The 24,478-nt window shown below is 31.7% G+C and overlaps 1 protein-coding gene across 1 annotated transcript in view; it reads right to left on the minus strand.

Moving 5' to 3' along the window:
• The window catches only part of CARF (calcium responsive transcription factor), a 42,819-nt gene that overhangs the window by 11,011 nt on the left and 7,330 nt on the right, over positions 1-24,478 (minus strand). Inside the window, 9 exon segments of the mRNA XM_074364158.1 lie at positions 1,444-1,677; positions 3,601-3,744; positions 6,065-6,185; positions 9,889-10,078; positions 13,626-13,710; positions 14,657-14,786; positions 15,842-15,962; positions 18,755-18,982; positions 19,439-19,559. Of these exon segments, the coding sequence (XP_074220259.1) occupies positions 1,444-1,677; positions 3,601-3,744; positions 6,065-6,185; positions 9,889-10,078; positions 13,626-13,710; positions 14,657-14,786; positions 15,842-15,962; positions 18,755-18,982; positions 19,439-19,516 (1,331 nt within the window). The 5' untranslated portion in view covers positions 19,517-19,559.

The raw sequence follows: 24,478 nt of genomic DNA on the forward strand, positions 1-24,478 counted from the left end.
AATTCCTGCAGATTAAAGAAATGTAGTATTTTCATTGGTTAAACACCTGTATATTTTGGAGTGAGCTTTGATTGTTTTACGAATTTAAATAAATCACTATTTTCAATTTAAGTGTAATTTTTTTTTGAATGCTTACTATGTCAGGCATTGCACTGAACACTTCATACTTAGCATCTCCTTTAACCTATACTATAATCCTGTCAGGTAGGTACTATTACCATTCTGACTTTACAGATGAGGGAACTGAGGCCTACAGAAGTGATTTGCCCACAGTTATACACCTACTACAAAGTAAGAAAGATTGGGCGTACACCAAGGTTATGCACATTAACATGTTTCATTGCTTCCAAAAAGCATCAATTAATATATGAAATATGACCTGCTCAAATTTTACAAGGAGACAAAAGAGAAGACAGAAATGAAAGGCAGCATTGACACACAACTGTATAAAAAACATATAAAAGAAATCATAAAATTCAATATATATATGCTTTGTGCATTCCATTCAGTAGACCATGTTGCAGAGCTGTATTATACCTCTGTCCCTAAGATCTAGGTTTAGTAAAGAGTGGATGGCTTTACCAAATTTTGGCTCTGTTCTAACAATGGCCCAATGGAAATAAATATAAAAAGTCTAAGAAAGCTGCTAAATAAAAAAGCCATGTATTAATTAAGAAATAATCCTAGGAAATACTCATTGTGTTGTTCAGATCAGACAATACAATAACAAGTAGAACACGGTGAAGTAGCAGAAATCATGGCAAAGAGCACAGGCTGTAGAGCCAGACCAATATTTCAGTTCTGCCCGTTTCTCTGAAGTCAGTTCTTTAACTGCTCTAAGTCTCCAACTCCTCGTCTGCGAAATGAGGATAAATACACCAACTTTATAGACTCATAACAATAAGTGCATTCATGCATACAAAGTGCTTAGCACAATCCCTGGCACACACACAGCATGTGCCATATAATAATAATAATAATTATTACATCCTGCCTATCAATAAAATTAGACCAGAGTGCTACATGTAAAATTTCATGAGACAAAAAACTAACAGTATTCTTTTGTTGTAATAAAATTTAACTGCATTTCAAATAGCTTAAAATAAGTATCCTGGCCTACATTTTAAAATTTCTGGTTCTACAATATTTTTGTAAAAGTATTTGTACATAATTCAATGTATATGTCATTTTTAAGTTGTCCAATTTGTCAAATATGAGAATGAATATCTCAAATGAGTAATTCCAATCATTACTCATGGCTTGCCAAGCATCTGCTTGAGAATGATCAGTTCATAAATAAGATTATTTTAATAAATTACTAAACTATATTCCTTACGTACTCTGATAGCATATATCCTGGAAAATGTCTATAATGTTGAGTATATTATTTAAACCAACAAACAAAAATGAAAAATGTAGAAGAACAATTTGTTTCTACTGTACCTTAGCTGTTTCCTTACTGCATACACTTGTTCTATTCCCTGTGATACTAATTCTTGAATTTTATGTGCTACTTGAGGATGCAGACGTGAGGGTAATGCACAATTCTCATCTCTAACTGCACTTTCCTCTTCTTCAAGAGAAGACATAGGAAAAGGGGAAGGTGACAGAGGGAGGCAGGGAGTCTCTAATTCATGATACTGATGAGCTTGCTGAGTAGGTAACTGTACATACCATCTGACAAGAGAAAATGTTTAAAATTATGTTACTAGACGAAGGCACAAATCATAGTTACTTACATTAATACTCATCAAGAGAAGGAATAATCTAAAGAAAAATTATATATTATTGTAAAATATTAAGTAGATATAAATTTTTAAATGTAAATACATTAAATATAAATAAAATAAATGTAAATGAAAGCCAAAATGTCTTCTCTTAACTCCTCTAAGCTATATCCAATTAAATAAAGATCTGTATAAACCTTTAAGACTTTTACTACGACCCTAAAGTTAAGGATGGTGCATGATTTAAATATATATAAAAATGGTATTTAAAATTTCACATTAAGTAAATTTTACCTCAAGATAGACTTTTAAAATCATCATCTTTTTAATTATATATTTTTACCATTCTTTTACCATTTTTTCTCCAAGTTACAACTTCTGTGCTGTATCTATAATCCTCCTAACCAGAGTGGATATAATTCAGTGCCTATCAAAACTGAGCTATGTGGCAGCACTATTTACAATAGCCAAAACATGGAAACAGCCTAAATGTCCATCAACAGATGACTGGATAAAGAGGATGTGGTATATTTATACAATGGAATACTTTCAGCCATAAAAACCAACAACATAACGTCATTTGCAGCAACGTGGATGTTCCTGGAGAATGTCATTCTAAGTGAAGTAAGCCAGAAAGAGAAAGAAAAATACCATATGAGATCGCTCATATGCGGAATCTAAAAAAAAAAAAAACAAACCATAAACACAAAACAGAAACAGACTCACAGACATAGAATACAAACTTGTGGTTACCAAGGGGGCAGGGGGTGGGAAGGGACAGGCTGGGATTTCAAAATGCAGAATAGATAAACAAGATTATACTGTACAGCACAGGGAAATATATACAAGATCTTGTGGTAGCTCACAGAATAAAAGAATGTGACAATGAATATATGTATGTTCATGTATAAGTGAAAAATTGTGCTCTACGCTGGAATTTGACACAACATTGTAAAATGACTATAACTCAATAAAAATAATGTTTAAAAAAAAAAACTGAGCTATGTGAGAGAATCTTCTCTGACAGGAACTCAACATACTGCCTCCACAACACTAAAGCTCCTGTTGCCCCAACAAGCAAGAGAATCAACCAAAAGGTGAATATAGTTCTCTTGTATAGCCACGCAGTGTGAAAAACAGATGGCAGGAAAATGAACTGATCTGACAGGATACTGTTCTAATAAATATTTTTATACAAAGTGCTTGCAATGACTATTGCATGACATGGAGCCTACTTAAAAATTATATGCAGTGTTTTCCAAACTGAAGGATCTAATTATTGACTGTACTCATTTTTCATATATCTGAAAGTCTTTCTAAAGATCACACAAAACTATATTCCACATACTTAACTCCATTATACAACTGCAAAATCTTTACCTGGACTGGCACATAAAGGAAAGTATGAAAGAAAGCTAATATTTCTTATTTAAAAACTTGAAGCATAAAAGATAAAAGACAGTATTTTATATAAGGCTTAGAGTTCATTTCTGGCTGCCATAAGTAATCAAAGACGGGTTTTAAAAAAATATGCAGGTGACTGCAAGTTCAGCTCCTAATAAGTATCTGAAACAAAGTACTAAATATATAATGAAATGTGTTGCTAAATATGTACTTGTCATTTTGGCAAAAAACTTCCACATGGTATACAGAATTCTTTTGTGAGAATTATCTACCATATCTGGCTGATACACTCAATGGCCTATACAGTGGCAAATCATTTTAATACCTAGAGAGCTACTAGTAAGACATTTACCTTATAAAACCCATTTCTTAATGAAATAATTGGAAAAGATAATTTCCCTTACAGACAGAATTCTTGCAAATGGAGCTAATTATTTTGTAAAGTAAAAGAACTATATAAACATCATACCTAAGAACACCGCCAGCATCTACCAAGTTCTTCTTTAGCATGTTAAAGGCTTTCTCCTGCTCCATTCGGATTATTTTCCTGTCAATTTTGGGATCTGTAGGAACTCTATATTCAGGAAATTTCTGTACCTTTTTAATGTAAATCCTTTTTATAAGAAAAAGAAGAATTTGTTTCATTATACTATAACCTCAAGATAATCTAACTAATCAAACAGAAGTTTAATTTAAGCATTAAAGTTTAGAAAAAATTTTATTAATCTAGAAAGCATTCAGATGATTATGTGAAAGATATACTATATTCTCAGTGCATAATACTTAGCAAATTAACAATAATCATTACCTTAGTAAAAAAACCTAAGTATTATGAATATTAGCTTTTTTTCCTCCTGGATCTGTCTCTTCTCCATTCTCCTGGAATCTAAACACCTCATGCCGGGACTACTTTAATACCCTCATTCTGGGGTCTCTGGGCCTCCAGTCATCTATTTCTTAAATCCACTTAATATATCAATGCCACAATAATCTTTACATTTGTACTTCTCTGTTGAAGAATCTATCGGCTCCTTAATCAAGTACAAATTTCTTAGCAATGTTCAAGGCATTCCATATGATTCTAGCTAGCTTATTTACCCATCTTTTAATTACTTCAAATATAAAATTGCTTTTCCTGTGTTTATCTTTTCAATGTTCCTTCCTCCTCTGATATCAAATATACAATCATACCATATCTTTATATCATTCTCCTAGCTTATAATAGCTTTACTCTAATTCTCTACCTACCCAAATTCAATCTAAACTTCAGTATCCAGGTTAAGTTGTACTTTCTTTCCTGTTATGAATTTGCTTGGATATATTTCTTCTCTGAAGATAGCTAATCCCCACATTTAATACTACATCCATTACTATTATGTTTTCTAATAGTTTTTTGTTTCCTGACCTACCAACAATATTTTAAGTTTCCCATGATTAAGTAAAATCATATACATCTTTTAGTCTCCCTGCTTCCCAAGGCACCCAATGTAAGTTGCTGGGCACAAAGTAGATACTCAAAAAGCACTTGTAGAATGATAGAGAATAAAATTATTCACATATAGAGATTTTCTCCCAAGTTACCGCTTAAGTTTTATATTGCTTATATTTAAAAGTTGAAATTTTTGTTTAATGGTCAGGGTTAAATATTGTCTAAAGTTAGCATGATGAGATTAAGCATGAAAAGCCTTCTTAATTGGCTTTAAAAACTTCTTGACTGCAGGGAGGATATAGCTCAGTGATAGAACACGTGCTCAGCATGCACAAGGTCTGAGTTCAACCCCCAGTACCTCCAATAAACAAACAAACAAACAAATTTAATTACTCTCCCTGCTCAAAAAAAAAAAAACCCAAAAATTTCTTGAGAATACTAAGGTTTGTGATATGAGATGTAATGCTAGAATAAAATGTTTCAAAGCTGAACAAAATCCAACCTTTACATCTTATTTTTAAATTTCATTTTATTTTATAATTTAAAATACTTTCAATGCATGAAAAAAGAATATTAGTAAAGGACATTATAAAAACCTTTTATTGGTTCACATTTTTCATTCTCATCCAGAGGAATGACCACTCGGCAGTCCTATTCTACATAAAACTTACTATGTTGGCCTTATACATTGCTGGTATGACTGTAATTGGTAGAATCACTTTAAGAAGAAACTCTGCAATAACTGTTGACATAAAAAAAAATAACCTTTGTCCTAGCAGGTTAATTTTAAGAAATTTATTCCACTGATATATAAGTGTACAAATAGGTACAATGTTTACTGCAGCTTTGTAGATGATAATAAAGAATACTTCTCAGAGCTTTCATGTCCATCACTGGAGGACTAATTAAGTAAATGATAATTCATCTATAAATGGAATATTATATGGCTATTAAAAAGAAGGAACCAAGAAATTAATATAATTTTGTATGTCAATTATATCTCAATTTATAAATCAATCAATAAAAAGAAGGACTCAGTTCATTTATATACAGACATGGAGCCAGCTCTGAAATATATTGGGAACCAAAAAAAAGTGTATAATAGTATATGTCACTACATTCACATTGGTATGAAGCATATAGTTTTGGAGTAAATAACCACAATAGGTATTCAGAATGGAAATAAATCAATGTGAATTCATAGTAGGAAAGAAGGTACAATACTATCTAAGTTTAAGAAAAGAAAAATATTGGTAATCTTTACAGAAATCTTCAACATTTTTGAGGGTAAAGTAGGGTATACATCTATACACATATACACAGAGTATTTCTATAAAGTTACTCAAGAAACTGGTAAGAGTTGATGCCTTAGAGTGGGACATGGGGAGCAGTGTAAGAGGAAACAAATTTCACTGTATACTTTTTGGCACTAAAACTTAATAAAATGTGTATATTCAAAAACAAGGACTTAATAAAAAAAGAAATAAAAGAAAGTAAAGCTTACCGAGCTGGACAAGTAGCTTTGTAGAGCTGACAAGATCTGCTTTCCTGTTCACTGATTTTTTTTAACTGGAAACCTTTTCTCCTTGGCCCATACTGACATTCCATTACCACAGCTCTACTCCCTGTGGGCCAAAACCAACTATTGATATTAATTCAAGTATCCATCTGTTCTGGATACTAGATTAAAAATAACTTGGTGGTGGCAATGACAAAATCTATACTTCCAATTACACAACCTTAGAGGAGAGAAAACATCAGTAAGTCTTACTAAGATGTACACACATAAATTTAAAAGTTTATTCTAATACTTACCAAATGTACCAAATTATGGTAAGGAAATTGGCAAATACCACATTTACTGAATGTCAACTGATATTACATACATATGATTTTTAATAATAAGGTTACTATTTTATAAGTGGAAAAATTAGTAAATGTTACATTTGTTAGTAAATATTAATATTATTTAACCTTTTATTTCCTTTTATAATTATTTCTATATTTCTATTTGAGTTGTCAGAATAATGTGATTACCAGTTTCTAAGATGGCCCCCAATGACCACTGCCTCATAGTACTTGTGTCTTTGTGTAACTCCTTCCCCATGAGTGTGGGCTAGACTTACTAATTTACTTCAAATGAATATGGCAGAAGTGACAGGATACTATTTTTGATACTAGGTTATAAAAGGACTCTGACTTCTTGGGTACTTTCTTGCTCTTGCTTGGACTGTTATCTCTGGGTGAAATTAGATATCATGTGGAGAGACCCACGTGGCAAGGAATAAGGCCTGCCAACAGCCACATGAGTGAGCTTGGAAGCAGATTCTCCCCAAGTCAAGCCATGAGAGGACTGCAGCTCCAGCCAGCACCTAACTGCAGTCTTGTGAGGGGGCTGGGGCAGAACCACCTTGCTAAGCCACTCTTAGATTCCTGACCGACAGAAACTGTGAGACAATAAATGTTTGCTATTTTCAACCACCGTATTTGGGGTAATTTGTTACACTGCAATGGATAATACAAATAAACAGAAGTGGAAACTATACAATTTAAGATTTTAAGTTGAATATCCTAATCTATGTAAGGTACAGCAAACTTTTCAAATATAAAACCAAAAACACCAATCATAAATAAAAATGTTGATAAAGGTGATACTATAATTTTCAACTTCTATTTAAAAGACACCATAAATAATGTGGGAAAACCCAGTTTTGGAAACAGTACTTTATAATACATAAAAGAAAGAATATGCTGAATAGAAAAAACTATAAATAACTTTAAAAAAATAAAAGCAAACTAGTGAAAAAAAATGAGCAAAGGCTATGAGCAGGCAATTCAGAAAGAAAAGAAAATGATTTTAAATAAACAAATAAAAAGATGTTCAACTTCACTAGCAAACAAGAAATGGAAATTAAAACAATAATAAAACACTATCTCACACTCTTCAGATTGGCAAAAACAAAAAAAAAAGATAATACTCTAAAATAACTGAATCCGCTGATCAATCTCAACATTATAAATACCACATAGGTAACAATAAGAAGTCCACAGCACACCTAAAAATTATTCTTGCAAAATACTTTAATGAAGATTAAATCTTCATTTATCAAACCCCGAAATCTAACAGTTCAGAAGAAATACAGGAGATAAAAGAACAAGCTTAAAAACACCACAGAGATGGAATCAGCAAAATACTGAATATGGCAAACTCTACAGGACAAACTACCTGGGGGAAAAGAGGAGAGAAATTTTTAGATGAGAAGAAATTTAAGAGATACATTAACCAAATCTGAACCATGAATTTTATTTGCACATGAATGTGAACAAACCTATGCAAGAAGAATTATAAGTGGAGAAATGTGAACATTGCATAATACATGACAAAAATTCTTTTAAATTTTGTTAATTCTTTTAAAGTGTGATAATGAGATTGTCATTATACTTATATATATATAAAGAGTCCTTATATTTCAGATATGTACTTCAGTATACACTATAGACTTTAACAATTACAGATGAAACGGTATCTGGAATTTCCTGTAAGATCGTCTTGTGGATGGAGAATGAAGAAGTGGGTAGGGGTATGAATGACACAAGGCTGACCATATACTGATGCTTGCTGAAACTGATGGATACATGGAGTTATGATAGTTCACATATTACTACCTCTACTTGGACATGCATATGAAAATTTCCATAGTATAAAGATTTAAAAAAATCTGACAACGCTAAGTCATAGAACAAACATAGGAAAGGGAAATTTTTCTACATTGTTAAAAGGACTAAAAACTGATGCAGGTTGTATGATTTTGAAGTTTAAAAAGCAAGGAAAAAAAATTTGGGGGGATTCATTTGGTTGCAAAACCTGACCTGAACTTTATGAAGCTATTTACAGACTTTTTTATTTCTCTTAATGTGACTATACATAAAGTACTACTGTGTTTGATTATGTGATATTGTTTAGAGAATACCTGCTAGGAGTATTCTGTAATATTACCATATTACATTCCAAAAATTCAGAATTCTGAAATACATCTGGCCAAAAAAAATTTAGAGAGGGATTTTTGGACCACTTTACAGAGCAATTTAAGATAATCTTGAAAAGACAAAATGAGCACGCTTTACAACTCAGCAACTCCACTTTAATGCATACACTCTAGAAAAACTACTTACAACTTTTCAACAGAAAATGTATACTGTGGAGGTTAGACTAAAGCATTTTTTGTAATATTGAAAAGTTGGAAAAAACCTAAATGAGTATTAGAAAAATAATGCTGGAATGACCAAATGTAAATAATAGTTTAATATTCCATAATATTAAATTATAAAATAATTACATTAGATTAACTAGGATTTATAAGTATTAATATGAATAATTTCAAAAAATAAGAGTGAGTGAAAAGTTTACCTAACAATGTCTATAGCTCATTACTTGAGTACACTTGAAAATATTCAAAACAATAAAATACATTATTATAAATACAAATATACATGATAAAGTATACAAATACAGACTGGAAAAATACACACCAAATTCATGTAGTGGCTGCCTGTGGAGGGTTAAGAAGGTATTAGAACTAGGGAGGAGAATTAAGTCTAGGCAGAAGGCGTTACACTTATTTTGTCTTCCTCTAAGTAGTTCCCTTTACCCTCAGAGGTCCAGGATGAGGCTGCAACTCTTCAGCAGACTCAGTGCTCCCACAGTTATGAAATAAATCATTTATTCTTAGGTTTTTGGGGGTCTAACTAGTGCTAGAGGGACTCTCTGGGAGTTGTTTGAAACTCTACTGCTTTAGAAAACACTAGCCCAGTGTTTGAGAATACTTGATGCTTAAGAACCCTAATACTGGAACATTTAGAATTCTGTATGATAACTCCAGATTGTATACAAACTATATTCATTAACTCCAGGGTTATAAGATATATAAAATGCACACAGATTTTTCCCACAAAACAAATCAAGAGAGAAGGAGGGAGTATCTGGACTGGATGGGGAAAAAAAATCATCCAGCTATAGATATTGAAAATAATAAAATCACTCTATTGTTTAATTTTTATTAAATAGATAAAGCTGGAATTTCAATACTTTTTACTTTGTTTATTAGTATAAAGTATTATTTATTTACCCTAATATATTAAAATACAATTTTACAACACAAAATATTTGGTTATGTTTGCTGTAAACTTTCTTTTCATATATGCATTTTCATCAATTAACAGTCAGTTGTCATCTACCAAAATGAAAATGTATCACCTTAGCAAAATCACATTGTCATAACGAATCATGGCTGCTTCTAAACCTTTTAAAATAACTCTTTTAGAAAGTACCTGCATTGACAAATGGAATTCCATCATATGGGACATACTGGGATTTCCACATCAAGCGCGTAGCCGGCTTGGCTGGGCTCGGAGATTGGCGAGTCCCCCAAACACTCTGTGTTTGCTGCTTATGAAATGTTAGGACACTTTCTAATTCAGTCTCACTTACACAGTAGCCACGGTATGAATCTCCAATTTTCTGCATGTAGAAATTCAATAACAAAATTATTAGCAAGTATGTTTCATTGTACAAAAAATTTAATAAGGTGGTTGTCCAAGATGAAAGACTCATAAGCTTTCAGAAAAGAGTGTCATTTCTCCCCTCAGATCAATGGTCTATTATAACCAATAGGTCTGATCTGAATTCAAATCAACATCATCAAATAGGTATTTTCCAGGAGTTTGTTAGAGAATATAATGCCAAACTCACTGCCATACTATATCAAAATCTTGTTTGAGAGAAATAGTATTGAGGGAAAATAGCTTGAAGAACATATTGTGTGTTCATTCTTCCAAACATTTAAAATTCTACTCCTGGATCCAACTATATCAACATAAAACCATCCTGGTTTTATGTACTGGTTCCCTGTGGGACTATTTTTTACTGAAACTGGTTTTTGATATGATGCAATGAGTATATTTAAAAACCTATTAAAATTGCAATGGTATCGCCTATAAAAATGCTGTCAAAGAATTTGCTCATTATATCAAGATTCTTTTTATGAAGATCCTTCTCTGAGAGAAATGCCTGTCTGGTCTTAGTACCAAAAATAGTTAAGGTTTTCTTTTGTCTTATGGAAATTAGCATAATTACTTTTACCTAATGATACAGAACTTAGTAACTAAGTATGTTTCCCCTTTTGAAATGTAGATGTTAGATTATAGATGTGTGTGTGGGAATACAGAAACACACACACACATAATTCATGAAGATATACATTTCTTACTTCCATTTTATGGTTCCATTCTCGTTTTTCTTTATTCTTTAGCTCCCACTTTTAACTTCCACCTTGCTAATAATATATTTTATGTATTTTTGTAAGCTGTCTTAAATTCCTCCTGAAACAAGGCAAGGTATAAATGAATCATGTAAGTAAACTGATATTATCTACCCGCAACCTTGTGAGTATCCCTAAACTAGAAGAAAAGCTTTTTTCTATATGAACAGAGAAAATCTGTTAACTGTGATCTCTTACACTGAAATGTATATAGACCTAGAATTGACTCCATGTATGTTTCCCCCTTACAGAGAGTAAGAGCAGAGATGTGAGAATAGGGACCTTGTTCCTCCCAGTCAGACTAAATATTTCACCTTGCAAGAATACATTTAACAAAAGGAAGGTATCAACATACTGCTGTAGCACTACTTTGGGCCATGATAAAAAGAGATTATCTGACGCCGAACAATACATTTTATCTGTAATTTCTCCTAAAAATCACGAAAATGCCTAGATATTTCTTCATCAAAATATCCCCTACAAATAAAAGTAGGATCATAAAGTCTATCTATAACATTCTTCTAACAAATAAAATGAATAGAGTAAAAAATGTTGTCGATGAAAGGAAAAAACCAAAATTAGTACAATATAATCAGACCTATTATCAGGAGATAGAAGTTTAATACAGTATTTAAATTTGTCCAACTAATATATTTTGGTCAAATCTAAAAAGTGCCTATAAGAAAAACAACATTAAATGGAAATTCAAAAGTTAAAAGGACTACTAACTAATATCTTGAAGTAAAATGCAGAAAGTATTTCTTCAGACATTAACCAAAAACATTTTTCACTATTGATACAGCTTGAAGAAAAAAAAAATCCTTCACTGTTCGAGACAATTCAGTCTGTTGGACAGTTTTAATTAACCTCTTAAAAGATGTATGATGTGAGATAAGCCACACGATGCACTATGGTGTAAAATAAGGTAATCTGGCCATGTAACTGCTAATGCTTTAATGTCCATAGCATTCCATGAAGTTTATAACAATGATTTTAAAAATCCTCATCAAACAAGATAAGTAACTTCAGGAAATCACTGAAAAACCATGACTAACAAAGAGTGTAAGGGGGAAAAAAATCTTACTATCTATACTATCATACATATATATGACTTAGAAAAGCAACAACAATGACAATGTCCTAACAAATGTAATACATCATTAGACTTTATTATAAGAAATTTTCCCAAAATATTAAAACTGAAGTAATGCTTCTCCTTCCTATATTTTAAGGTTTGTTTAAAACAATGAAGCATCTTAATAATTAAATACTCATTACCATGTATAGTTATATGGTACCTTTCTTCAAAAAGTATATAGTCTAAATGTAATGTAATAATGAACAACCAAGGAAGCCAATAATTAAGAATGGTAATGATAACAAATATCAAAGACTTTAAAGAGATAAATTGGTAAAAGCTAAAGTAATCATTAGATTATTACAGAAAAGACACACAGGACTTGCACTGGGATTTGAAGAACAGTAGTTAGAAAGGTAAGTAGAAGAAAAAAATAACATATTAGGAAGTAGAAATAAAAACAAGTGAAGGAGGAGATAAAGGAAGATTCTGCAGTTTCTGTAGAAAGTAGGAAGACTAACAAAAATGAAAGATGAGTTGGAGAAAAGTAAGAAATAAATAGGACAAGATAAGGTGATACCAGGTTATGAAGACCTTGAACACTAGCAACAAGTGGCTAAAGGATTTAGAAAAAAAATAACACTGAACTTTTTATTAAGCAGTCAGAAAACACAAAGAAAGTAATATTTAAAGATAAGTAGCTTTAGAAAACTGCACAGTAAGGATTAGAAATAGAAGAGTCGGGGGGGAGGGTATAGCTCAAGTGGTAGAGCGCACGCCTAGCACGCCTGAGGTACTGGGTTCAATCCCTAGTACCTCCAGTGAAAAATCAAATAAATAAATAAACCTAACTACCCCTTCCCTGCAAAAGAAAAAAAAAGAGAAAGAAGTAGAAGAGTCAAAGAAATTAACAGGAAAGCTGTTAATGTAACTGAGTTTAAGAAAACAAAGATCTGTAGAAGAGACTCCCCCGGCATCCCAGCCAAAAAAGAGACTTTAAAGGCAACACCAAAAGAATCAGGTGACTACCTGAATATGGGAAAGGAAGAAATTAGTTTAAAACTTTGTATCTAAGGAAATGGTATTTGTCATTACACAGACAAGGACTTTAGGAAGAAGAGCTAGTTGTGGTATGGTAGATAATTTCTAATTAGGATATGGTGAATTTGAGATGAAATCCGAGTAAAGTTGCAAGTAAGTAGCTTGAGATCTTGGACAAGAACAAGGGCAGAATTAAAGAACTGGTGATATAGATTTGGGAATCATTTTTATACAAGTGAGAGTTGAAAGTCAACAAAATTGATAAGCTCTTCAAGGGATAAAATATAGAGAAATAAATCAAGGTCAAATGGTGAATCTTGAAGATTTTCCACTGAGAATATGAAAAGAAACAAGTGCAAGCAAAGAAAGAAAAGGAAATACGATAGTGAAGCTTCATGGAAGACAAGGGAAAAGAGTTGGCCAGGGAAGTAATGGTAGTGAAATGTGAAGAGATTTACATGAAATCTGCTTTAACAGAGAGTACAGTCTTCTAAGGAATAAAACAATAGATAAGAGCACAAACATGAACAAAATATTACAGATATAACTTCTACTCAAAATGGACATTTTGAGATGAACTGTAGTTATAATCAATTATGCAAATCTATGTAAGGATTATTTTAACTCACCTCACAGCTCCTAAGACGACAGGCCCAGATAGGTGTGTTAGAAGAAAGTGGCTGAAGTGGAGCCAAAAAGGGTTCTTCAAGCATTCTGGGATGGGATGAGATGGAGGGGAATATAAAAATATATAAGTTATACACACACATAGCATTCAATTGCTTTATCCTCTTCACCGCTGTCAAAGACAACATCAAGGTCATAAATTAGAAACTGTGATAATAATGACAGGTTGGACTAATTACTGTAATTATGATTTTTTTCAATCACTACTATTTTAGTATATGTGCTCCAGAAGCGAGCACTCAATTACTACTATTTTATCAATTGCTAAAGCAAAGGCCTAAGTTTGTTCTTCCAAATACCTAGTCTCAACAAATTCAAGTGTTTTATATGTCTCTCTCAGAGCTTATTTTGCGTGCTTCTCATTATAGAATTATTTTTTATTTACTAAAAAACACACTAATAAACCATCTTGAGGTGACCTGTTAACAGTAAAATGATATTTTATCAAGTTATAAGATTAAATGTCACAAATACTGTGTTAAGTTTAAAATATTTTCATAGAGAATTTAAAGAATATAAATAATACAAAATGCATGTCTGTATTTCCTTAAATTATTATAAAGTGTTATTTTAAGGCAAAAAAAACAGACATTAACAAAAAACATTTTAAACATTTTACCACAAATGAGTTAAGTGCATAAATATATGATGAACAATTAAAAATTTTAGGAACTAGAATGTATATTTCTTTATTTTAAAAACTCCATTAGTGCCAGATGTCTTCAGATTGCTTCAAAAGATAACAGGCAAGTGTCCCTAAGGAAGAACAGCACTTTGGCCATTTATAGCTTCTAAAGTAGCTTCCCTGCTGCCAAGATGCTATTAAAATAATTAGGGACGTATTTGATGATAGTTTACTCCATTTCCTGAATTTCTGATCTTTTCTAGAGTCAGCCAGCTTTAAATATATTAATTTAAAAAGAGATTTCCATAGTGATAGCAGAAGATGAGTTCCTCTTTCCCACTGACTCACCTGGTCACCGTCTTTTTGGACAATGTGAGGGATGCTTGTGGATGAAGAACGTAACCACTGTTATTGTCTGCTAGAGCATCCACTCTTACAGCTGGTAAGTTTCTATCACTGGGTTTCTCTTCAGAGACATCTTAACAACAATAACAACAACAAAGCAACATCAGTATCTTGAAAATGACCATGAGAATGTAATTAACTGGAACTCACATATTTGAAATAGGAAAGGGAAGATACACTCTGAAGCTAGAGATAACAAACTTACAATGCCTTATTCAGAATTTCTCTGATAAACTTGTTTACTTTAAAACTGTAATACTAATTACTAAACTACTTGTAATTAAGTTTTGGAACTTACATTGAACAGCTAAGATATAAAACTAGCAGAAATAAATGTTATATTAAGAGTTTCAAATATAATAGGAAAATGTAAAACTCTTTTTGGTTTCTATATCATATTTATAATATTTTCTGCAAAGTATGTCTTTTTCCTTAAGTTTTAATAACTGTCATCAATGACAAAGAATCATAACACTAAAGAACATCTATTCTAAGTCATTTTCTATGAAAAATGACAACAGTGTAGCTATGATGTTAGAAAAGATAGAAATATTCAAATAGAGAGAAAAGGAAGGGAAGTAAAAAGACGAGATAGGGATACTAACAGGGATATGTTCAAATAGTTAAGGAAAGAATAAAATAAAAAGAAGTAGAGCCTACGAGTCTTTCTAAATCTGAAGGACCAAAAGTAAAGAGGAAAAGAGCAAAGAGGATAAGAATAGTTAAATAAAAAGTAATGTCACATGTCTAACAACAATACTGATAAAAATACAAATGTAAACCTTTCTCCAGTAGCTATTAGCACTATATTCTTGCTATTGTTGCTGTCATTATTACTGTTATTAAAATTAAGAAGAATTTATTTTATGCTCACTGGTCATTTGGGAGGAAGCAAGAGTCAACCAGCTTCATAGAATTCCAAAATGAAATAGACAGCTAACCTAGACAGGAGTTGAAAAATGAACTTGAAATTTATTTGGGCTAAGAAACTTTTTCTAATTATTCAGTTCACAATCTTACCCAAAGAGATCAATTTTAGCATTAACTAACATGAGGTGATTTTCTGAAATATATATATACTTGTTCTTTAAAACATTCTCAAATCCCCTGTATCCCATTATTACTCACCCTGAGGACTATTGACATCCACAAGCTGCCCCTGAGGTATAATCACTTGGGTCATTCCTGTCTGGGTAGATGGAATTACACGCAGCACCTGTCCATTTTCTGATGGGCTGGCAACAATCATCTTGGAAGCATTTAAAAAAAAACCAAATGCGTAAGTTTATAATGATTCAACAAAATCATTACTTAGAAAATTATTAGACATGCCTAACTCTACAGTAGATACTATTATTTTTCTCCTTTTATAGATGAAAACACTGAGGTACACAAAATTTTTTCCCACAGTCTCACACTTGGTATGTGGTAAAACTAGGATTCAAAACAGGCAATTTGACCTTATATCCTATGACCTTAACTACCTATGGTCTTAATCATACATGGGTGTGAGGTCTAATTATTTAGTAATCTGAACAAGTCTCTTACGGGACTAAATACATCTACTATTTTCTACTTACTATATTATCCACACATGTTTGACCTATTTGTCTGGTAATCATTTATCTCATATTTTAAGTCATTTTCATTTAAAAACAGTAACTTGTTAGATGTCTAATTAAACAAGATTTATTTTTATATCTCTGCAATTTTATATACCCTGTCTTGGTCCATAAGGAATACGAAAGAGTGCCCCAAAAGTCAGAAAACATAGGGAAATTGTATATTTATTATTTCCTTTTTTTTTTCCAGTTTAACAAATAAATCCACTGCCTCAAATTCAGAGGCATGTCAACTAAAAAGGGGTCTGAACTTGAAGAAAAACATTTTGAGCCTATCATTTAAAAATACAACTAACGTATTATTCAAAAATAAGTTTAGCCTGTATTTCTAGTCTTTTTGGACACCTCATAAACTATATCACCTAACATACTGCTCTCCTACTGAGTTTTACTGTTTTACCTGAAATCCGCTGTCCTCAGTTTTCTCTAGTGCAAGTAACTCTACTTAACCATTCCAACCCACTTTCCCAGACTCCCCTTTTGCTATGTAAAACGTGAAAACTTTGCTGATGGCCTGAGATAGACGGTGACATTCTTACTTTTAAGAGTCTTTGAAAAACTTTAAATTTGGATTAAAAACAAACAAACAAAAACTCTCAGAAATGTACAATGTTTTAAATGTAATCATAAATACTTCTCAGAAATTAAGAGTAGAAATTGTTTCCCTCCCCTAGTGTTTACCAAGTTTCTTGAGATAAAAGTATCTTGCCATACCTCTTAACAATTCAACATGAAAAAATAACTAAACTCTGATGATAAAACTGCTTAAATTTGTTGAGTGCATACTGTGTAGCAGGACTTCACATGTATTACCCTATTTAATTCTCATCATATGTATACAAATTATATACATTTAATACACAAAGAAATTGTCACACACTGGTTACAATACTCACGTAAGCTATATAGTCCTGAGCTGAAATTCAAACCCAAGAGACTGTCTCCTTTTAACCACTTTCTGATCTTCGGTTCTTTGGAGACAATACCTTCGTACACTCCATGTTCCTTACATTTATTTCCATGCTCATGCCACATGATTACTACTTCATAGCTTCAAATAACCTTCTGTATCATCTCCTACCCCAAGCAATGTAAAATCACCTTTATAGTCACTTTATACAGAAAGTTTAATAGAATTACAAAGAGACTGGGAACTCTAACTTGTTTCAGATGCAAACAACTTTAATGTGCTTTTCAGAAAAGCATGTGTAAAATGATGACCCTTCACACATTTAGATCCTTTTATTCTTCTAATGGAACATACAGACTTTCTAAATGTCAAGACAGAAACTAGAATAAATGTCAGATAACAGGGGAAATTACATAAGTATTTCATTCTGGGCATGAAATATTAAAATGAATTAGTCCACATTCAGATTACTCATTGCATATTAATCCCTGCTGGTGATGCAGTATGGTTAGAGAAGCTTACCATTGCTTTGCACTTCAGTCCTGAAGTAAGCCCAGAAATACACTGAGTCTGAACATACAAAAAACGTTGTCTACAATTAGCCACCTTTCAACCAATTACTCTCAACCCCAAAATTTAGCTGGTTTATAAGGGAGCAAAAGAACACAGATTAATTTTAGAATGCTCTAGACTAGAAATGAAAACAAGGATTAATTTTAGGTTAAGTGGCTGCCTATTTATGGTATAATTTATAACTGAAGTTGTGATTTTTAAAATAATTTTTACTATTGAATTAATATTCATTGTAGAAAATTTGGAAAATATAGGCAAACAAGAGACATAAATTGTTCTTCACATTATTACTGATGTAAATGTATTATTAATCAAAGAGCAATTTAGAAATTTTTCTCAATAGTTTTAATCAAAATCATCTTTCACCTCTTCTATTCACACTACAAACTTGGTCATAAATACTTTTGACCAACTTTAAAACAGTTCAAAGCAGCATTTTCAACTTTATGCATGGATATTCACATCACAAATACCCTTACTGATCCTTGTAGGTAGATAGGTATGTCTAACTTCCAGTATTCCACTGGTACTTCCATTACTTTCTTTTTCTTCAAGAAAGCACACCCCAGCATGTGGTATGCAAATCAGTAAATGAGATGTTGTAACCTTGAGTTCAGCAAAATGTATATACAAAAAGTAATTGTAAATTGTATGTAAGCCCTGGCACTTTAGCACTAGTTACAGATTATGATGTATTTCCAGCTGATCTCAAAGCACCAGTTTGCCTACGGTGGCTGGAATGTATCGGTTTCAAGTACTACTTGTAGCCCTGAGAGGAAATCTTTTAAAATCTTTATATAACTTAAAAATGAATGTCATGGAAATAGTATTTTCAAAGCAATGTGAGTCAATAGTGTCATGAAATTAAAGTCATCTAGTAAGACTAATACAGTTTGCTAAATAGCATAAAACTGGTTATTTAAAAAATCTACTCACCATTTGTGCATTAGAATCCCCCAATGACTGAAGCTCATATTGAATAGGTTGCCCATTTTGGTCCACTAGGTGAAACTGCTCTGCAGAAAGAGTCTGTGTCTGAGTCAGGGGCCCTGGTATATTCCGTGATGTGAGTGAATTATCTGCTTCATGAGTGGTGATGGGTAAAACTCTAGGAGAACCATTTTGTCCAAAGGAAGCATCCTTGGAATCCATACAGGTTAGGTGCTTTTGCAAAGGGAAAAAAAAAAAAAAAACACTTGGGTGTTTGTAAAATATAATGTTACAATTTTAAAAATAGAATGTCTATAATAAAATGGAAACATTCATTTTTCAGTTATTCACTTTACATTTTGCAAAAGTTACCAATTCATAGACTGATACAGACAGAAAGAACTTCTAAGTGAAATTGTTGATTTTTGAACAATTTATTTCAAATTCTCCACAGGAATGAAATCTGAAATTATGAAATATATAGATTCAACATACAGATTTTTCTTTGTATATACATTTTTATGAATATATTACTTTAAGTAAAAGCTCTATAAAATTAAATACATAACAGAAATGTGGAAAATTAAATTCTTGAATACATTAAATATAACACTACTTAAGCATAAAAAATTTTTAAATGGCATGTCGTTTTCCCTTAGAATGGAAAAAAATTCCCAGCTGAATCCCTACCTGAAATACTTGAGAATCTGTTTTTGACTCTTCAGAATCATTATGGTTGACTCTTAGTGAATCAATAGACTGTTCCATGCTGATATCATATTCAGTTCCATTTTCTTCTATTATTTAATAGCTGAAAAAGTTTAAATGTCTGATCAACTAAAGCACTTAACATTTTTACACACAGGATAGGCCCCACATTAAGATGTCAATGGTCCTGAGATTAAAAACCCTGGCCCAGTATTTTATACTGATTATTGGGTTCTGCATGATCTAAAGAGTTTTGAGATGTTTTATATCTCAAAATTAAAGTAAAAATGAAATTGGTAAAGAATACCACTGAAAACTTTATAATATAAAATAAATAAACCTAATTACTTCACTCCCCTCTCCCAAAAAAGCACATACATTTGTAAAATTAACCTACAAGGTTTCATAAAATGCATTTGCTATTTTATATTTTTTAATATTATAAGTAATTCTACTTAAATATGTTATAATAGGCTATGCAATTAATCTTCTTTTTAATATATAACTATAAAATATCTTAAAGTTGCTTTTCTTTTAAGATTTTAAATTATCACTTATACTCTAATTTAATTTATTACAAAAATTCCAAAAACCTGTAGTTACCTCTAGGGCTATAAAAGAGTAATTTTATAACTTTCACTACTGTTTTGAATTTTTTACACTATATGTATATTACTTAATATCATTTAGAAGGAGTTTAAAAAATAAAGTTCACTAATGGCAATATGTAGAAGGCTCTCTTGCTAGAGACAAAAAATAGAAAGTTGATATAAAGCAAAATCTTTATTTTGTGGCTGGGAGCTGCTATAGAAAGAACAAAAATCAGAGGCCACTCCGTGACCTTCTCTATGGCCTCCTCCCTCCCAAAAAAATGCAACAGCTGTGATCTAAAACCTCAGTGATCAAATATATGTCTGCATATGCATGACTGGGACATTATGCTGTACACCAGAAACTGACACATTGTAATGGACTTTACTTCAATTAAAAAAAAAAATTAAAAAAAAAAAAAAAAACAACCTAAGTGATGAGCACAAGCAAATAGGAAAATTTCCCCAAGGGCAGTGCTAATACCTAGGTTTTGTGACTGGGAAATGGGCTTGGATAAATAGCTGGTAGGGCAGGAGAACTCCCAAAATATGAGTAGGAACCTGAAAGGTCCTGGGCCAATAGTGTAGTCTGGCTTCTGGTAAGAACAAATGCAGCTATTGTTTGGAGGAACACCAGCCCAATTAAGGCTTTGTTTTCCATCACATTAAGCTCAATCAAATACAAGCTTACAAATGAAGAGTGCCAAAAACAAAAGGAAATAAGCCATCATAAAAAAAGTCAGTAGATTTAGATACCCAATAAAGACTTCAGTATTGGAACCATGTAATACTGAATATAAAATAACTAATATTCAAAGAAATAAAAGAATGAATCACAGGAATAAGCAAGCAACAAGAGACTATCAAAAGTTTAATCTGAAAGAGAACCAAATAGAGCTTTCAGAAATGAAAAAATATAATTGCTGAAATTAAAAAGTCAGAGGATAAAGTAAATAGAAGATTAGGTGCAGAAGAAAGAATTACTAAATTGGAAGATAGATTTTTTTAAATAACCCAGAATGCATCATAGGAAAAACAGAATACAAAAAAATAAAGAAGAGACTTAAAACTAGGAAAAAGAGAATAAGAAAGTATAGCATACCTATAACTGGAGTCTCAGAAGGATAGAAAGACAAAATGAATGAGAGACAGTATTTGAAGAAATAATGGCTGACCATTTCTCAAAACTGAAGACATGAATCTACAGATAAAGCAAGCACAAAATGTACTCAGATACATCAAAAGAAATCCATACCCGATGTACAAAATTCTAAAAAGAAAAGAGAAGATCTAAAATGCAGCTACAGAGAGATCACCTGTGGAGTATTAACATTAGATATACATCAGACTATTCAATAACAACTGTGGCAGTAGAAGCTGGAGGAATAATTTAAAAAGTAACTTTCAGTATATAATTGTATATGCTGAAAGCTATTTTTTTACAAAAGGTGAAAGACATTTTTAAGATTTAAAAAAATTGAGGGTTTACAATGAATAGACGTTACATGAAAGCAATTTCTAAAGCACACAGAAAACCAATGATACCAGAAGGAAGTCCAGAGATGCTAGAAAAATGGTAAGCAAATAAATTAATAACACTATGAAAAACCTAAACAAACACTGTCTTTGTAACTAATAATAACACTATTATAATTTTGTGTACGTGTGTTTAAGGATAGAAATAAAATACTGGAGAACTAAATAAAATCAGTAACTCAGAAGTGGGTGATGACAGATAACCGCAATATATCCAAACTTATAGGATGCAGGAAAAGCAGTGCTCAGAGGGATATTTAGAGCAATAATGCCTTTAAAAAAAAACCCTCAAAATAATAACCTGATTTTACACCTTAAAAAAAAGAGCAAACTAAACTGAAATCTAGAAGAAGAAAGAAAATAATAAAGAGTAGCCGGGAGATAAGCAAAATTCGGAATAGAAAACAACAGAATTATGGAATCTAAGACTTGGTTCTTTGAAAAGATTGGTGAAATTGACAAACCTTTAGCTAGACTGACAATTAAAAAAAGAGAGAAAACACAAATAACTAAAATCAGAAATGAAAACAAAGACATTACTACCAGAAATCCAAAGGATTATGAAAGAATACTTAAAATAATTGTATCCTCATCTCTATTCACAGATGACACGGTTTTACATATAGAAAATCCTGAAGAATCCATAAAAAACTAGTAGAATTAACTTAGAAATTCAAGGATAGGATACAAGATCAATATGCAAAACTCAGTTCCATTCCTATACACTAGGAATATATAGGGGAGAAAACAGGAGAAAACTCTTTGTGACCTTGGGTTTGGCAAAGCTGTCTTAAACATGACACAAAAAAGCACAAAATATTAAAGATAAAGTCTGCAAATTGGACTGCACAAAAATTAAAAACTTCTGCTTATCACAGATTTGGGAGAAAACATTTGCAACATATACCTGGGAAAGGAATCTTCTCTGGGTTTCAGCTCTGTAAAGAACTTTTTCAACTCAATTATAAGACAACCCAATAAAAAGTAGGCAAAATATTTTAATAGACCTTTCGCTACAGAAAACAAGCAGTTAGCTAGAGAGCTAGAGAAAGACAAATACCATATGATCTTTCTCATATCTGGAATCTAAAAAAAAAAACAAAACAAAAGCTCACCAATACAGAGAATAGACTAGTCAGTTCCCAGATGCAAGAGGTTGAAGATGGAAGAAATGGGTGAAGGTGGTTAAGAAAAAAAGATATGCAGCTAGCAAATAAGCACATGAAAAGATGCTGAACAGCATTAGTCATTAGGGAAATGAAAGTTAAAACCACAATGAGATACCACTATACATCTATTAAAAATTTTAGAATTAAAAAGACATAAACATTGTAAACAAACTATACTTCGATTAAATAAATAAAATAAAATAAAAAGAATTAAAAAGATATTGTATCAAATGTTCATGAGGACACGGAGCAATTGGAACTCTCACGTATTACCAACGGTAACGTAAACAGTATATGCTCTTTTGAGAATCACTTTGGCAGTTTTCTAAAAAGTTAAACATGTACCTACCATATGGCACAGCCATTCCATTTTATGTATTTACCTAGGAGAAATAAAAGCATATATGCCCATATATCACATAGAGAACAGTCTTTTTAACAAGTGTTGCTGGAAAAAACATACATCCATACGCAAAAATATAATAATAATCTAGATACATACCTTACATCCTTCAAAAAAATTAACTCAGAATGGATCAAAGACCTAAACGTAAGATGCAAAACTATAAAACTAGAAGATAACATAGGAGAAAACCTAGATGACTTTGAGTATAGTAAAGATGTTTTAGGTATAATACCAAAGGCATGATCCATGAAAGAAATAATTGATAAGCTGGACTTCATTAAAATTAAAAACTTCTGCTCTGCAAAAGACAGTATCAAGAGAATGAGAAGAAAAGCCACAAACTGGAAGAAAATAGTTACAAAATATGTATCTGATAAAGGATTTGTATCCAAAATATGCAAAGAACTCTTAAAATTCAAGAAAAAGAAAACCCAATTTAAAAATTTTTTAAATGGTCAAAAGACCTGAAGATACACTTCACCAAAGAAGTTATTCACATGGCAATTATGTATACGAAAAGATGCTCAACATTGTATGTCATTAGGGAATTGCAAAATAAATCACCAATGAAATATCATAACACACCTATTACTATGACTAATATTTTTAAAAAAATTTATTAAATACTGGCAAAAAGGTGGAACAATAGGAACTTTCACTCATTGATGCCTGGAATATAAAACAGTACAGCCACTTTGGAAGATAGTTTGACAGTCTTTTACAAAGTTAACTATAGGCATACCATACAATCCAGCAACTGTACTATTAGGTCTTTACCCAAATGAGTTGAAAATTTATGTTCCACAAAAACCTGTACCTGGGTAGTTATAACAGCTTTATTCATGATTGCTGAAACTTAGAAGCAACCAATATGTCCTTCAATAAGTAAATGGGTAAACTCTGGTATATTCATATAATGAATTATTGTTCAGTGATTTAAAAGAAATAGGCTATCAAGCCACACATAGACATGAAGAAACCTTAAATGTATACCGATAAGTGAAAAAAGCCACTCTGAAAGGCTGCATACTGTATAATTCCAAATACATGGCATTCTTGAAAAGGCAAAACTACAGACAAGATCAGTAGTTGCCAGAGGTTGGGGATGTAGGAGTTCATACAGATGAAGCATGGGAGATTTTTATGGTGATGAAATAATGCTTTATGATACTGTAAAGGTGGACACATGACATGATTTGTCAAAATTCATAAAACTGTACAACACAAAGTGTGAACCTTAATGTAAACTATGGACTTCCTGTTCATAAAAATGTATCAATATTGGTTCATTAACTTTAAGAAAATGTACCATACTAAGGCA

The sequence above is a fragment of the Camelus bactrianus genome, chromosome 5, assembly GCF_048773025.1.
Source record: "Camelus bactrianus isolate YW-2024 breed Bactrian camel chromosome 5, ASM4877302v1, whole genome shotgun sequence".
NCBI classification, from domain to species: domain Eukaryota; kingdom Metazoa; phylum Chordata; class Mammalia; order Artiodactyla; family Camelidae; genus Camelus; species Camelus bactrianus.